The sequence below is a fragment of the Pempheris klunzingeri genome, chromosome 1, assembly GCF_042242105.1.
Source record: "Pempheris klunzingeri isolate RE-2024b chromosome 1, fPemKlu1.hap1, whole genome shotgun sequence".
Lineage (NCBI taxonomy): Eukaryota > Metazoa > Chordata > Actinopteri > Acropomatiformes > Pempheridae > Pempheris > Pempheris klunzingeri.
This window is the reverse complement of record NC_092012.1, coordinates 36281-53950: the sequence shown is the minus strand read 5'-3', so window position 1 is coordinate 53950 and position 17670 is coordinate 36281. Positions and strand designations below refer to the sequence as shown.

The 17670-nt window shown below is 43.7% G+C and overlaps 1 protein-coding gene across 1 annotated transcript in view; it reads left to right on the top strand.

Moving 5' to 3' along the window:
• Positions 1 to 10325, top strand: part of vps13c (vacuolar protein sorting 13 homolog C) — an 80156-nt gene extending 69831 nt beyond the window's left edge. Inside the window, exons 76-84 of the mRNA XM_070835974.1 lie at positions 3 to 78; positions 948 to 1111; positions 1191 to 1236; positions 1334 to 1457; positions 3699 to 3813; positions 7842 to 7933; positions 8077 to 8200; positions 8645 to 8722; positions 9406 to 10325. Coding sequence (XP_070692075.1) covers positions 3 to 78; positions 948 to 1111; positions 1191 to 1236; positions 1334 to 1457; positions 3699 to 3813; positions 7842 to 7933; positions 8077 to 8200; positions 8645 to 8722; positions 9406 to 9504 — 918 coding nt within the window. The 3' untranslated portion in view covers positions 9505 to 10325. The remainder of the gene's footprint in view (positions 1 to 2; positions 79 to 947; positions 1112 to 1190; positions 1237 to 1333; positions 1458 to 3698; positions 3814 to 7841; positions 7934 to 8076; positions 8201 to 8644; positions 8723 to 9405) is intronic.
• Positions 10326 to 17670: the final 7345 nt, after the last annotated feature.

The window sequence follows — 17670 nt, the reverse complement described above, 5'->3', positions numbered from 1 at the left end:
AGGGGGCTGTTCAGGGTCCGGAGGAGTTTGCTGAAGGTTTTGTAATCGGAGTCCGCAGCCTGCTGGGTCACACTGTTGGTAAGACCAGGATCCAAACAGAGCTGCTGCTTTTACCGCTCTGTTTACACAATCATTTCTTTTACATAAAAATGTTCATGATGACCAGAGAGTTGGTTTATTTCCTTCTTTTAATATTTTTAGGACTTAGATATTTTAAGGCCAGTTTGGATTTTAAATCATTGCTTTGAGTTGTGGGAACTCTTCTCTCCACGTTTTAAGATTAAGAATAAAATGATTATGATGCACCTTTATTCATCCCCCAAAGGGGAAATACACATATACACAACAGCTACTTTCAGAAAAATTTACAGTGAGAAAACCCAGTCAAAGTAAAGGAAATTAGAAATTAAGTTAAAAAATAAAATAAATGCAAATATACAAAATATAATGCAAATGTACAAAAAATACAAAATTAAAAAATGTACAAGAATAAAATAAAGTGCAGATATACAAAATGTACACAGGTGAATAGTGCAAATCTACAAAAAGTAGCTACTGACGGTATTTAAAGGTATTATGAGGCCTTCAGTGTCTCCAGCTCTGTGAAGTCTGATAGATGTCCTCACCTGAGTCAGCAATGGTTGAAGACTACAAGTTTTTCAGGGTAAAAGGCTCAGTAAAAAGTTAGAAAGAAGTGATGTGAGCAGATCACCCACCAGTCTATTTTCAGTCTGAGAACTGTATTATGGGTAATGTGGGTGCCAGGTTCTGAAACATAAGCAGAATGTGTGAAATAAAGAGATGCTATCTGTAGTTTTAAGTGTCCATCTGAGTCTTACACAGTTGGTGGATTGTGATGGTAAATCTGTGGAGGGCTCCTTTAATATCTGACTACTAGAGTGCTCGGTGTCACCAGCTGACTGTGTCCTCCTCCCGGTGTCCTGAAGGTGGCGCTGCAGGTATGGTCTCCAGGATCACGGGGTCGGTGGGTAAAGGCCTGGCAGCCATCACCATGGATAAAGAGTACCAACAGAAACGCCGGGAGGAGATGAACCGGACGCCCAAAGACTTCGGGGAGAGTCTGGCAAAAGGAGGAAAGGGACTGCTGAAGGTACAGAAAGACTCGTTCATGTCCAGCCGACGACTTCATCAGCTGATGTGAGGTCAAGTAATAGTTTGTGTTCCTGCAGGGAGTCGTGGGAGGAGTTACTGGCATCGTTACCAAACCTGTAGAGGGTAAGTGTTGTTCTGAAACTCACGGGTTAAACATGATGTTGGTGTCGCCTCAGTGTTTCTACAGATCTGATATGTGTTTAAACGGTCTGACCTTCAGGTGCAAAGAAGGAGGGTGCAGCAGGTTTCTTTAAGGGCATTGGGAAGGGTCTGGTGGGCGTGGTCGCCCGGCCGACAGGCGGCATCGTGGACATGGCCAGTAGCACCTTCCAGGGCATCCAGAGGTAGCTGCTGTCACCTTACTTCACTCCAGTGTGTGTTTGGACTTTCTGGTAGTTTTCTTACTTGTAGTTTGTTTCCAGTATTTTGCTCAGTGAAGGACTTCCTGTGTCGTCTGTGTGCTTCTCCTCTGTTCTACTTCTTGTCTGCTCACTAATTTTTACATTTTCTGCTTTTGTTTTCTGTCTCGTGTTATTTCGTGGAGTTTTGTTCTTTCTTTTCTTGTCGTGTGTGTGTGTGAGTATTTCACTTTGAACATGTTGAAGCTGAGCTCCTTCATCACTGCTCGTGGAGTCTGTTAGCGTATGGCAGGGGTTCAGGGATACGTTGCTGCTCAGTAGAATTACGGCAAGAGATGAAAGCTTTAGTCCAGGTGCGATGAAGGAGTTGAGCTTCAGCGTGCAGCACTCCCCTGTTTTTGCATGTTGTTGTCGAGTTGCAGCAGACGGATGGTAAGTCACTGCATCGTGTTGCTTCATTCATCGTTCTCTCAACTGATTCATATTCACATCGGCCATTACTCTAACACTGCTAGTAGCCCCGCCCCCTGAGCTTGCTGCAGCATTGATGGCGACGAGGCCACGCCCCTGAGGAGAGTCACCAGCCCTGCAGATGGATGGGGCAGCGGTCACATGATGTATTTGGAGCCTTTCACTGATGTGACCTGAGTATTCAAACAAAACGTCCACTTTACTTTCTGTGACAACCAACCAAGTTCCCAAACAGTTTGACCCCCTCATGGTGGCTTTTCTTCTTCCTGTCCATCCCTCCATCTCTGCCGTGAGTCTGGATAAACTTTACCAACCACATGCGTTGTTGTGGTGTGCTACCCATAATCCTGTGCTCAGTGCAGATCCACACAGACATTTACAAGAAGCTTCGTGAAGCTTCATGATTCCAGCATCACCTACTGTCTCGTCAGCGATTGGCTGACTGAATTGTCACATGGCTCTGCCAGGCCTGTATTTCTCTATTTGTTTTTGGGGATTTGGTGAAAACATTATCAGAGTGAAAACATTACTACTTCTAAATATCCAAAAATACTACAAAGTATGTATAACTAAGTATAAATACTTTGAAATGCATGTAAATATCTGAAAATATATGTGAATTCAAAAAAATACTCTATGTGCAAATGTAATTTCTAGTATATACTAGTATGGGCATGTAAATTGTTGCAAGTATTTGTAATAAAGAATAAAATAACAAATACTGTAACTACATGTTAATACTAGTCAATACTGCCATATTACATCTGCAGAACATCTACATAGTCTGTATTAGAAATACTAATACGTATCTGAAAATTCATGTAAATAATTGAAAGGACCTGTAAATTAGTAAATACTTGTAGGTACATGTAAATAGGACATTAGAATATTGTAAGCACTAGTACAATACATTTAAGTACTTACATATAATACATATATTTCAATTTGTGTAGATATTAGTAAATAGCTGGAATTAGTTAGAAATAACTTCTAATTGGTTAATACTAGTAAATATTAGTACTGTAAAAGCCTCCACATACAGTTTTACTGGTGAAGATTTATGAAGACTTTCAAAACCATTCAAATTTTAGAATATTTCAACTTCGATATTATCAGTCTTTATCTCATGGGCCGCTTCATGAGCGAATCGAACAGACAACACATTCAATCATATTTTAGTAAGTCTGTCGTGGCCTCGACAGCCTGCTTCTGTTCCTGAAACATTTCTGCTGCCTCAGTGATCTTCATCCTCCTCCTCTTCCTCCTCTTTGTGGAGGATCCATCTGTCATGTGACACATCAGTTGTTCATGATAACCTGTTGAACGTTACTGTTTCACGCTGTCACTGTAGAGGTCATGAAAGGTGAGATATCCCACGTGACAGAAGCATCTAACAGCATCGTGTACTAAAGCTGCTTCACTGTGAATGAGCTTCAGCTCTGGCCACACACGCACACACGCTTATTATTATTCTAATTAAATCAGCTCATCAGGAGTTGAAATGAAGTATGTTACTCAGACAAAGATACAAACCTTTCTAATCAGATTCTTCCTGTTTTATTTCACTGTTAGTGGCTTCATGTGAACGTTAATGAGACTCAGTAAGTCACTGGCAGGACACACGTTAATTTAACATGTTTGGACTCTGATATGATGTTTGGGTTCACAGCAGGAGCAAATAACATCACTCAACTGGAGGTGTAATCTGTGTGTGTGTGTGTGTGTGTGTGTGTGTGTGTGTGTGTGTGATGTCAGAGCCGCGGAGTCGACAGAGGAAGTGACCAAACTGCGGCCGGTGCGCCTGATCAGGGAGGACGGGATCATCCGACCGTACGACCTGACGGAGTCTCAGGGTTTCGACCTTTTCCAGGTTCGATCGCTTTGACTCTTTTACTGTTCCTAAAACATTTTGTCACTTCCTGAGACAAAACTCTGTCCATCTACAGACTGTCCACATTTCCCTGGTTCACTCCTCATTCTTCATCACTCCTCACTCTTCATCACTCCTCAGTCTTCCCATACACAGTTTAACTGACCAATCAGAAACAACGGTCAAACAAACGTAAGCCGACACTGAACAGGGAAACATCTGTAAAATAAAAAAGTAAATGTAACAGCATCACTGTTCTGCTGTTGGAAAACCGAATATTTAGTTTACCTTTGTAATCATTAGTTTCTGCATTCATCAACACTCCACAACTCAGAACTCAAGTGGTTAAAATATTATTTTGATTCTTAAGAGCAAGACACACTGACAGCGTCATCAAGGTCCAGGTGTTGAGTATAGTACAAGGCACAATAATCATGTTCGGCTAAGGAGGTTGGAGCCTCAGGAGTCTGGTTTGGGTACATTAGTCTGGTTTGGGTACAGGAGTCGGGTTTGGGTACAGGAGTCTGGTTTGGGTACAGGAGTCGGGTTGGGTACAGGAGTCGGGTTGGGTACAGGAGTCTGGTTTGGGTACATTAGTCTGGTTTGGGTACAGGAGTCTGGTTTGGGTACAGGAGTCAGGTTTGGGTACAGGAGCCGGGTTTGGGTACAGGAGTCGGGTTGGGTACAGGAGTCTGGTTTGGGTACATTAGTCTGGTTTGGGTACAGGAGTCGGGTTTGGGTACAGGAGTCTGGTTTGGGTACAGGAGTCGAGTTGGGTACAGGAGTCGGGTTTGGGTACAGTTGTCGGGTTTGGGTACAGTTGTCGGGTTTGGGTACAGGAGTCGGGTTTGGGTACAGGAGCCGGGTTTGGGTACAGGAGTCGGGTTTGGGTACAGTTGTTGGGTTTGGGTGCAGGAGTTGGGTTGGGTACAGGAGTCTGGTTTGGGTACATTAGTCTGGTTTGGGTACAGGAGTCGGGTTTGGGTACAGGAGTCTGGTTTGGGTACAGTTGTCGGGTTTGGGTACAGTTGTCTGGTTTGGGTACATTAGTCTGGTTTGGGTACAGGAGTCGGGTTTGGGTACAGGAGTCTGGTTTGGGTACAGGAGTCGGGTTGGGTACAGGAGTCGGGTTTGGGTACAGTTGTCGGGTTTGGGTACAGTTGTCGGGTTTGGGTACAGGAGTCGGGTTTGGGTACAGGAGTCGGGTTTGGGTACAGGAGTCGGGTTGGGTACAGGAGTCGGGTTTGGGTACAGGAGTCGGGTTTGGGTACAGTTGTTGGGTTTGGGTATAGGAGTCGGGTTTGGCTACAGGAGTCGGGTTTGGGTACAGGAGTCGGGTTTGGGTACAGTTGTCGGGTTTGGGTACAGGAGTCGGGTTTGGGTACAGGAGTCGGGTTTGGGTACAGGAGTCGGGTTTGGGTACAGGAGTCAGGTTTGGGTACAGGAGCCGGGTTTGGGTACAGGAGTTGGAGTAAAGGTTTTTGTTGGTTTGGGGTACAAAAAGATAAGATAAAATATTCCTTTATTCGTGCCATGACTTTACAACGTTACAGCAGACAAGAGGAGATGTTGTGTGCAGTGAAGATAGAGGAAGTATCAAAATCGAAACAATATAATATACATAGGGGGAATATAAAAAATAAGGGGGAGATATTACAAAGTATTGCACATTGTGAAGTGAGGTACAGAGATGAATAAGTATAGTTGGGTGGGGGTACAGTAGTGAGAATAAACTAGTCCGAGGCAAAGCCGGAATTTGTTGCCCTTTAAGACCAGTATGTTTTCATGATAAGCTGAAGTTGGTCTCTATGGACTGTCTCTGAGTTCTTACCTTTTCTGCTTCTAACCAGTTCTTCTTCCTCCTCTTCTTCCTCTTCTGCTTTTGTTTGTGTCACATGCAGCCTGACGAGGACTAAACAGGGTTTGGGTGGATCAACATTCAAGTGCTTTTAAAGACTATAAACTAAAGTCGTTCTTTATCAGACAAGTTTGGTGTTGAATGATTCATTTTCTCATCCTGTAAATATTGTTAACTATCCTTTCATCTATGAACATTGTAATATACATACATGATAATCTATGAATATTGTGGTGAGATAATTCAGGTTTCTAAGCATGCTGAATCTAATATTTCTCTCATACCTCAAACAAGTTTACACTCAGCTCTCAGTTTTATTACTTAGAAGAAACATTTCTGCTTTTTATTTCTGAAGTACAGAAGTAGTTTTTTTTATTTCTGTTTAAAACCATTTATAAACAATAGTTTGTATAATAGTTTGTTTATAATTATTATAATTGAACTATCCAAAATGAGAACAGGCAGTATAAAATTATTTTACTATAAAGTTTTCTCCCGTAGATGTTGGCAATATTTTTGTAAAAGACTGTAGCATCATCTTTGATTTCATTCTAAACTTGTATATGAATATAAGATATTTACTGTTTGTCTTTGTGATGACGTATTCTTTGTATGTTCAGAGCTAAGCGTCAGTGTTTGAGCATGACCTCTCTGTTGAGCTTTAACTGTGTGTGTGAACAGTAACAGAGTGTGTGACGTCTGAAACGTTCAAAGCTGATGTTTAATAAAACTACACTCCTTATGCACACCTGTCCTTTCATAGGTCTGCAAACTGCTTTTGTTTTTGTAATTTCAGCCACAAACAGGGGCTGAATCTACGGAGGGAGTAAAAGTGTAAAGGAATAGAGAGAAAATCCATCATGGGATCAAGTTGCATGTTAGACCACAGCTGGTGGATTCAACCCTTCGGTTCTATAAAGTAACTTCAGTCCACCAGCAGACAAACGTGGGCTGGAGATGCTTGTGCAGTTTAAGTCTCAATCTTAATTATTTTCAGTATTGTTTAATGTCGAGTCAGACAGTTTATTCTGGTTTCTGATCCAGAGCATTTCTGTGTCACAGAATAAAAACACTCCTCAGACATGTTAGACGTCTGTCACTCTGGAATCCTCTGTGTCTTTTTACTGTCAGGGTTTACTTTATTTCCTCTGGCTCATCAAATGACGTGTAATCTCAGACCGCTGGTTCTGACAGCAGAAAGTCGTAGTCAGCGTGGATTCAACAGACCAGCTGTTTCAGTCAATGCACTGGATTTCCAGATAGGGAGTGGGGTTTGGGAAGGACTACAACCGCAGTGTTTAGTTAAGTAGAAAATACAGATATCGAAAAGTGTCCTTCCTCTAACTTCCATCTGTTCACATAAGCACAACCAGGCTGCGTTTGAATGACAATCACTTCTAAATGTTGATTGATTGATTGATGGATTGATTGATTGATTGACTGCTCTGATTGTAACTTACACTGTGAAACATGGAGACGTCCTGACTGCTGCAGGCCTCATGACACACAATGAAAAGGACAGAAGGGCCGAGAGAGACAGATAAAGACAGACAGGCAGGTAAAGACAGACAGGTAGATAAAGACAGAGAGACAGATGAAGACAGACAGGCAGGTAAAGACAGACAGGCAGATAAAGACAGAGAGACAGGTAAAGACAGACAGACAGATGAAGACAGAGAGACAGATGAAGACAGACAGGCAGGTAAAGACAGAGAGACAGATAAAGACAGACAGGCAGATAAAGACAGAGAGACAGGTAAAGACAGACAGGCAGATGAAGACAGAGAGACAGATAAAGACAGACAGGTAGATAAAGACAGAGAGACAGACAGACAGACAGACAGACAGACAGATAGATACAGACAGTTAGATACAGACAGACAGATAGATACAGACAGACAGATAGAGGCAGACAGACAGACAGATACAGACAGACAGACAGACAGATAGATACAGACAGACAGACAGATAGATACAGACAGACAGACAGACAGACAGATAGATACAGACAGACAGACAGACAGATAGAGGCAGGCAGGCAGACAGACAGACAGACAGACAGGCGGTATGCCTGTCTCTCAGTAAACTGAAGGCTGGTCACAGATGACTGATGCTGCAGCTGAAAACCTTCCAAACATGAAACATGAACCAAATGTGTTTGTCTTTGCAGCGTTCAGAGATCAAACAGATGGAAGGAGAAGTGTTCAGGGATCACTGTCAGTATCCTGGACACCGCAAGACTAACATCATCATCACCAACAGGTACAGACCCTCACAACCCTTTAGACCTCCTCAGAACCCCAAAGAACCATCAGACCTCATCAGAACCCAAAAGACCCCGTCAGAAGCCGTGTTATTGTTCTCACTGCTGTTTAACACTGTTTTTATGGTTTGTTGGTGTGTAGGAGGGTCTTGTGTGTGAAGGAGATCGACTTCGTCAGTCATTTCAGTAAAGAGTGGGAGTGTTTGTTTGAAAACTTCCACCAGCCTCCAGCTGTGACGGGATCTGAGCTGAAGATCTACTGCAAGGTATCGAAACCCCCAGAACCAGCAGACATGAAGTTCAGTCTGCCTCTCTGCTTCTTTGCCTGTCTACCTCTCTGCCTGTCTATCTCTCTGCCTCTCTACCTGTCTGCCTGTCTGTCTCTCTGCCTGTCTATCTCTCTGCCTCTCTACCTGTCTGCCTGTCTGTCTCTCTGCCTCTCTACCTGTCTGTCTGCCTGTCTGTCTCTCTGCCTGTCTATCTCTCTGCCTCTCTACCTGTCTGCCTGTCTGTCTCTCTGCCTGTCTGCCTCTCTACCTGTCCGCCTCTCTGCCTTACTGCCTCTCTGCCTGCCTGGCTCACTGCCTGTCTGCCTGTCTGCCTGTCTGCCTGTCTGCCTCTTTACCTGTCTGCCTCTCTACCTCTCTGCCTGTCTACCTCTCTGCCTCTCTCCCTGTCTACCTCTCTGCCTGTCTGTCTCTCTGCTTCAGGAACAGCAGAAGTTGAAGCTGCCAAAGAGTCAGGAGTCGGTGAGGAGCGTTCAGCTCAGAGACCCAAACACTGCACAGGTACCAGAGGGTGTGTGTGTGTGTGTGTGTGAGAGTGTGTGTGTGTGTGTGTGAGAGTGTGTGTGTGTGTGTGTGTGTGTGTGTGTGTGAGAGTGTGTGTGTGTGTGAGAGTGTGTGTGAGTGTGTGTGTGTGAGTGTGTGAGTGAGTGTGTGAGCGTGTGTGAGTGTGTGTGTGTGAGTGTGAGTGTGTGTGTTTGTGTGTGTGAGTGTGTGTGTGTGTCTGTGTGTGTGAGCGTGTGTGTGTGTGTGTGTGTGAGAGTGTGTGTGTGTGTGTGTGTGTGTGCGTGAGAGTGTGTGTGTGTGTGTGTGTGTGTGTGTGTGTGTGTGTGTGTGTGTGAGTGTGTGTGTGAGTGTGTGTGTGTGAGTGTGTGAGCGTGTGAGCGTGTGTGTGTATGTGTGTGTGTGTGTGTGTGAGTGTGTGTGTGAGTGTGTGTGTGTGAGCGTGTGAACGTGTGAGCGTGTGTGTGTGTGTGTGTGTGAGAGAGAGTGTGAGTGTGTGTGTGTCTGTGTGTGTGTGTGTGTGTGTGTGTGTGTGTGTGTGTGTGAGAGTGTGTGTGTGTGTGTGTGAGAGTGTGTGTGAGTGTGTGTGTGTGTGTGTGTGTGTGTGTGACAGTGTGAACGTGCATGTTTTTATGTATCTCTGTGTGGCTCCTCCCTCACCTGGTTACCTTGGTTACCTACAGAGGCTACATGCGGCTATATCAGACGCTCAGATGGCGCAGAAGCAGCACCGCATGGCGAGACAGAAGTCACAGCGCTTTCTCAAACTGAACAAACAGTGAGGTCACTTCCTGTCAGCACATCACTTCCTGTCAGCACATCACTTCCTGTCAACACATCACTTCCTGTCCACTGCTGATGTATATTGAATATCTCAAAAGTCCGTTCATGCTGTTGGTGTTTATTGGTTGATCACTGAAGTCCACGTCCAGGTTTAGAGACCAGTTAAACGTCTTTGAGGACAAATGATTTTGTTGAGTGAAGATTAAATTAAAAGATTAAAATAACTTCTGGTGACACAAACACCTGCTCAGGTGAATCCATCCAGAGAGCTGACTCAGCCAGTCTTCTAGTCTGGGGGGTGCTGGAGGCTCTTATTTTGAATGTCGTCCTTTTACTCCGTCTGTCTAAATACCTGCTAGCGAACAGAAGTGTGTCTTTTATTTTGATGGTCTCGGTTTGAGGTTTGGGTTTTTTTCCGTCCCTGCTGTTTGTTTTCAGCACCTTCACATGTTGGAAGATGAAGCCATAAAAACAACATGTTGCACTAAATGAATATTAACATTAATCAGTGTGATGATGATCATGAATGTTTGAAGATCTGAAAATAATGATCAACAAGTTTGATAACTTATTAACTCAGTCAAGAGTCAAAACTACTGAGACCAAAGTCGTCCTACTCAGACAATCTAACAGATTCACTTTGACTCATCTGGAGTTCATCACGTTTTAACAGTCTGAAAAGTAAAATGTTCTTTTTTCCTTCTTTGGTGAACAAATTTATGGATTGGGGAAGAAATGTTTTCACTTTTATTCTAAGAATCTTTGCTGTAACCAAACGTCTGTTTTTGTCTTCATGTGACACAAAGAAATAAATGTCTGTAAAGGTGGAATGAAGTCTGGTGGACTGTGATTTTAAGGTGGACTCTGGTATCAGTGAGACCTCAGCAGCAGCATGTATGAAGCTTTCAGACCAGCAGGGGGCAGCAGAGACTCACTCCTGGATGTGGATTGAACCAGCTGATCTCAGAGGATCACCCTCCCAGGTCTACATTCATTGTCTCATCTTAATAAGTCCACTCAGGTAATGGCTGACATGTTGGGCTTCTTTAATTGGTTGTGACAGGGTTAGATTTTCAAAATTATTTCATCTTCAACAAAAAGTGAATTTTTGTGGAAATCAACTAAAATAATAGTTTTGTTCTTAAACCAGTGGTGGAAATCAAACAGTGGGAGGACTCGGCAGGAGCAGGAGCAGGAGCAAGCTGCTGTTCTCCCATCTCCCTGGAGAGAAATAGATGAACCAGCAGACAGCAGCTCCTGTCTGCAGAGGACGAACCCCTGGATGTTCAGACAGCAGCTCCTGTCTGCAGAGGACGAACCCCTGGATGTTCAGACAGCAGCTCCTGTCTGCAGAGGATGAACCCCTGAATGTTCAGACAGCAGCTCCTGTCTGCAGAGGATGAACCCCTGAATGTTCAGACAGCAGCTCCTGTCTGCAGAGGACGAACCCCTGAATGTTCAGACAGCTATCAGTGGATCAGCGAGAGACTGAAGGAACCTTAAAAACAGACAGGTTCTCTATGAGGTTCTGCAGCCTCTGCTTTCTCTGGTTTCTGAGCTGATTTCTGGAGCTTTATTCTGGAGGGACGTCACAGATGATGACGTCCTCAGTTACTCTGAAGGATTCAACATGACCTCCATGTCTGTGTGGTCATGGTTCACACAGTAAGGAGGAGGAATTTTCACTCTTATTCCCAGCTTTATAGTAAAATAATTTTATAACACAGACCAGATCCTCCTACAGATCAGATCCTGCAGCTTCGGCAGAGGGATGAAATGTCATCTGATTTCTTTCAAAGGTCTTTTTTATTGCTTATCAATAATGAACAAAACAGTAACTATACAGGGAAAGAAAAGTTTTGTTTTGCAAAACAACATTCACCCAAATTCAACAAGTGACAACTTCACTTACAACACCAAACATAACTGACAGTCAATTCTCAGGCATAGAATTTAAAATGATCAATACAAGAGAGATAACTGTATATGGCTGTAGTAATAGGAAAGAAAAATGGATATGTCAAAAATAGATAAATAAAATAAACAACAAATACTACCGTTTTTAAAAAATAAATATACACGTATACACATACATAAAGAATTAATAAATAAAAAAACAAACAAAAAAACAAAACAAAAAATAAAACATGGTGGAGGGGGGGGCAGAGCTACTCAGAAATTATTGTAGTGAGTTTTTTAAAAAATTTCAAGAAGGGGCGCCGCACTTTATAGAATTTACTCGCTTTCCCCCTGATAGTAAAACGGATCTCCTCTAAATTCATACAAGACATGATGTCTCTAAGCCAGTGTGAATGGGGGGGGGGGGGGGGGGGGGGGGGGGCTGGATCCTTCCATCTAAGTAAGATAGCTCGTCGGGCTAATAGGGAGGTAAAAGCCAACATGGTCAGTTTTGCTCTGGGCAAATCCAAGTCAGGGGCAATGAAGGTTCAGCTTCCTTTCTCATATTAATAAACTTCACTTCAGGGCGCCTGTCAGCTGATAAACCGCTGCTCATCCTGTCTCCACGGAAACACACCCTCTGATTTACGGCTTCCTTGACATCAGTTTGACGGCTTCCTGTTCCTGCACAGCTGAGACAGGAAGTAAGGAAGTGAAGAGTCATCACCTCTCTGTAGGTCACTGTCATGTGCTCAAGCTTTATCTCCTTCTGATGAGTGAAGGTCGGTCTGAACAAGGAGGAGACATATTTATCCAGAAGGGTAGACACGAACGCACAAGGTAACAGCAGAGAAACACAAGAAAAGAAGAGGAAAGAAGAGAAGAAGATGAAAATAGAACATGGCAGGCAAAAAGAAAAGAAGAAAAGCACATTGAACCAATGTACAGAGGAGTGTGAACATATGGGGCAAGAAAGAAGAGAAAGAACCCAAGAGGAAAGAGACGAGAGCAAAAAATCTAAATCTGGTCAAAATACTACGAATGAGAAAAGAGGAAAAATAGAAAACAAACATTTAAGAACCATAAAATCCTCCATAAGAAACTTTCCACTGAAATACTTCCGGGGTGTAAAACAGCAGAAGTCTGACGTTAAAACAAACCAAAGCACACAGTGACTGAATGAACAGCTCCATCGACCAGCAGTCCTGCACGCTTTTCTTCCAAATGAGCCAGTGGACAACCTGGAAGCAGCAGCCAAACTCAAAAAGCACCCGGTGTACCGGGTCCAGTTCGTCAGACCGGGTTTAGCTGATCCAGACTAACAGGCTGTTATCGGGCTCACACAACCCTCCAGCTGGTCCAGTTCTTTGAAGCAGTTTGAGGTTTGTGGATCCTACATGACGTTATTCAGAAGGCTATTTCATAAAATCTTCCTGTTGTCCTGGTCCTGGTGTTTTTAATGAAGTCAGTGATGAGGCCAATGTATAAAATCCCATTTACAGGAGTTTCTTCCTGTACAACGAAGTGCCTTTTTTAGCTGTCACAGATGATCGATAGAGATTTGGAATACTTGGTATCACCTTACGATGATGTAACATGTTGCTCTGGCAGTTGTATAATTTCTCTTACTTAAATACAGTACCTGTCAAAGGTTTGTGCTTAATTGGGACCATCATTAGTTTTCCAACAGGACAATGACCACAAACACTCCTCCAGGCTGTGTGAGGGCTATTTGACCAAGAAGGAGAGTGATGGAGCGCTGCGTCACATGACCTGGCCTCCACAATCACCTGACCTAAACCCAACTGAAATGGTTTTGGGAGGAGTTGGACCACATTCAAATGACTGGCTTGTTATCAGGCTTCTGCAGAGCTGATGATGGGCTGCAGAGCAACATTCAGGTCATCACACGTCCTTCTCTGTAGAACAGGTGTGTCATATCGGCAGTGATCGCTCTGGTGTCTCCACAGGTCAACTATCTACACTTGGTGTTGAGTTTGTTCACATTGTGTGATCACCTGTCTCTGTGACTGAAGTGACAGAAGATCAGAAACTTCTGAGAATCAAGGTAAGCTACATCTAATATCTTACTTCAGTCAGCTTGAATCTAGTTCTGAAGTTCATGGCAGAAGGTGGACTGAATTAATCCTGCCTGGACAAATGATGAGATGTGCCTGTAGCTTGAACTGGAGGGTTAAGAAATGGTTGAACAGATGCCTTTTCTGGTGACATGTATGATGCATTACCATTGTCCATCTTGTCCTATTAAAACCAGTATCTAAAGTATCTTGAATTGTATCATCAAAGTGCAAACAGTTTTGTTGTTGAATGTGGCCAAAATGGCAGCTCCAGTAAACATGTAAATATACGTTTAAAAACATCACCACTCCGAAAACCTCAAACCTGGAGACAAACCCCACCAATGCAACAGGAAACACAGAAGTTTGGAGAAACTTTGATGGGGCTGATTATGAAGGAGAACCCTGCATCACTTTGTTGATGGCTAATGGTGTAGTAGGCGGACCCCGGCTTGGTCACCTCCCTCTCTGCTGGAGTCACCATGAATCCCCCCCCAGCCTGTGCTCACCTTTGACCTGTCCCCTTCAGTCTCTCCTGTTCTGCTGGTTTGTCCTCAGCCTCCCCCTTAACCCATCATAGATTTTTATTAATGAAAATCTAATTGTGATAAACAGATCAAGACTTGTTGCTATGACAACATGTCCACATTAAATTTAAACCTGAGGGCTCTTGCACAAAAGCAGAATTCAGAAATCCTGCCCAACCCAACCAGGAGAGACCTATTTCACCAGAGGCTTGAAGAGTGATCAAGGTGATTTATTGTCAAATGCATGATGAGATAATCGTTTGGTTTTGGTGGTATAACCACTACCAGTGCCAGATAAAATTCAACGCAATTAACAACGAATTGGTCTCTGACCAGTCTGTTATCAGGACGTGTTGCAGCATTGTCCCAGTCATCTCCGAGGTCCTTTCCTTCCTGAGGCAGACCAAGTGATTGAGGCCAGTGAAGGCAGCACCAACGTCACAGTCCTGCCTGGGGTTACGCTGCGCTTCCTCAGCAACACAACCGCCAAGTGTGAAGTCGATTGTATGGATGATTGTTGCGAAAATCAAAGGACAGACGGACAGAGCCTCCTTCCATTTTAGTTAATCTCCTGATGTTAAAATGTTAATGTTTAAAATGTTTTTGATTTGTTTTTGCTTTAAAGAATTTAATCAGTCTTTAAAGACATGAGGAGTGTTAATGATAATTTACTCAACTGATATTTCCTGATAAGTTTTGGGTGGATTAGTAATGATAATGTATCTAATCGGAGATCTGTATGAGTGTTTGTAAGAATATGTTAGTTTATCACAGCTGCAGGTTAAAACATGGCATCATATAAAAACCATGTGAGCATCCTGAGACATTAATGATAGAGGAAGACGTCTGTATAAAATGCAAAACCTGCTGGTACTGCAGGACGTCAGAGGGAGGAAATAATCATCACCTGTCTGAAAACACCACTTAAAAGAACACACACCTGGAGAATGAAACACACCTGGAATCTCCCTGAATCCGATGAACATATTCCATATGTGTGAGGATACACGTTAAGACACATCAACTGTGGCGTCCACTCACTGATTAGCAACACGTGGTAATATCAGCACCACAAGCGTGTTTACAGGATATCAGCACAGCACACAACACACACCTTTCTGATGGGCTCTGTGTTGGGTGAGTGGGGGGAACAGAGAGGGGAGGGGTTAGGGTTAAAATACTAACAGCAACTATAGTACTGACAGCAGGAATCTGACTGATACTGATCAATGTGACTGATACTGATCAATATGGTAGCAGGTAAAAACATGACAACAGTTAACATGTGAATAATAATAACAGGACTGATATCAGTAAAAAGTGTCAGTGGCTGACGATCCACAGCAGGAGAACCAGGACCAGGATCCACAGGAACCAGAGAACCACAGCAGGAGAACCAGGACCAGGACCAGGATCCACAGGAACCAGAGGGATGAGAAAAGCACAGAAAGGCTCCGGGGAAGATACCAAGTTAGTAACAGACATTAAAGAGACATGAAGCATCAGGATGGAGAGGAAGAGGAGGAGAGAGGAGCCCAGTGCATCATGGGAGTCCCCCGGCAGTCTGAGCCTATAGCAGCATAACTAGGGGCTGGTCCAAGACCTGATCCAGTCCTGAACTATAGGCTTCATCACTAAGGATGGTTTTTAGCCCACTCTGAAATGTATATTTGTCTAGAAATGTCTAGAAAATCTAGAAATGTACAGATCGCTACTTTAGAGCAGCGGTCCCCAACCACTAGGCCGTGGACCGGTACCGGTTCGTGGGTCATTTGGGTTTTGGGTCATTTGGCACAGAAAAATAAATAAATAAATATTTTATTGATGATCAGAGTCTGAAAGGTGTTTTATTTTGAAAAATCCCAATTACATCTGTCTGTGCCTCTTGACAGGTGAAGACGGGTCAAGACGCTCGTCTCGGTCACGTGATATGTTACCCCAGTTAGCTAGCAAAAATTAGTAAAAAAACAAACATCTTTGGAAAGGGGAAAAGGCCCAATGAGGAGACAGAAGAAGAAGAGCCTACGACTTCCAAGAAGAAGAAAGCTGCATTTAAAAGACAATATCAGGAGTCCGACTTAAAATACGGAGTTATCGCCACAGGTGATTCTCACGCGCCAACCCGCTCTGCGTGATATGGCGACAAGCTAGCAAACGAGGCAGTGAAGCCTTCAGACCTGCTTCCCTCTCCAGGCAGTGACAGGGACATGGGGAACACTCCGGGGGTCCTTGTCTCCCTTCACCCCCAGGTGGGACCGGCTCGCTGCGGAGAAACAAGCTCAGGGCTCCCGCTAATTCAGCGGAATGGTGAGTTGTATTTTTATGCACTTATTTTTGTTTTTATGCCGGTCGTATCGTTTTATTTTGTCGTATTTATCCCCCACACCTTGAAGGCCGGTCCGTGAAAATATTGTCCGTGGCGCCAAAAAGGTTAGGGACCGCTGCTGTAGAGGACTTTAGGAACCACCAGTAGACCTCCAGTCTGGGAGCACAGTGCTCTAGTGGGGTAGTACGGTACTATGAGCTCTTTAAAAGATGATGGACCCTGACCATTAAGAGCTTTGGAGGTGAGGAGAAGGATTTTAAACTCTATTCTAGATTTTACTGGAAGCCAGTGAAGAGAAGCCAGTACAGGAGAAAGATGGTCTCTTCTCTTAGTTCTGGTCAGAACAGGAGCAGCAGCGTTCTGGACCAGCTGGAGAGTCTTTAAGGACTTACTGGGGCAGCCTGATAATAAGGAACAGAAATAATCCAACCTGGAAGTGACTAATGTGTGGACTAGTGTTTCTGCATCATCTATAGACAGGATGGACCTGGTTTTAACAACATTAGTAGATGGAAAAAGGCAGTTCTAGAAATCTGTTTAATGTGGAGTTAAAGGACAAATCCTGATCAATAAGACTCCCAGATTCCTCCCAGTGGAGCTGGAGGCCACAGTGATGCTGTCCAGAGCAGTTATGTTGGTAGAAAATGTGTCTCTGAGGTGTCTGGGGCCGAGCAGAATAACTTCAGTTTAGTCTGAGTTTAGCAGCAGAAAGTTGCTGCTCATCCAGGACTTTATGTCCTTAAGGCAGATTTGGAGTTTAACCAACTGATTGGATTCATTCCCTTGGATTCTTCCACTTTGGTGGCCCGCCATGTCCTTTCTAGCCTTCGTGAGTGTTGCTTAAGCTCACGTGTCTGGGAGTTATACCAGGGAGCTTGTCTCTTTTCTTTAATTCTCTTCTTTTTTAGAGGGGCAATAGAGTCTAGTGTCATTCGCAGTGAACCTGCAGCACTATCAACCAGATAATCAATTTGGGAGGGGCTGAGATTAACATGGGGGTCGTCCACAGCACAGGGACACACTGGCTGAAATACTGAAGGAATCAACTCCTTAAATTTGGCAACAGCACTATCAGATAAGGATCTAGTGAGGACCTCTCTGTCATATAGAGCAGAGTCCAGGAACAGGAAATCAAATGTTATCAGGTAATGGTCTGATAAAATAGAGTTATGTGGAAAGACTGTTAACTGTTCAGTTTCAACACCATCAGCCAGAACAAGGTCAAGAGTGTGGTTAAAACAGTGAGTTGGTTCATTTACACTCTGGGAGAAGCCAATTGAGTCCAGTAGTGAGACAAAAGCAGTGCTGAGACTATCATTATCATTATCCACATGA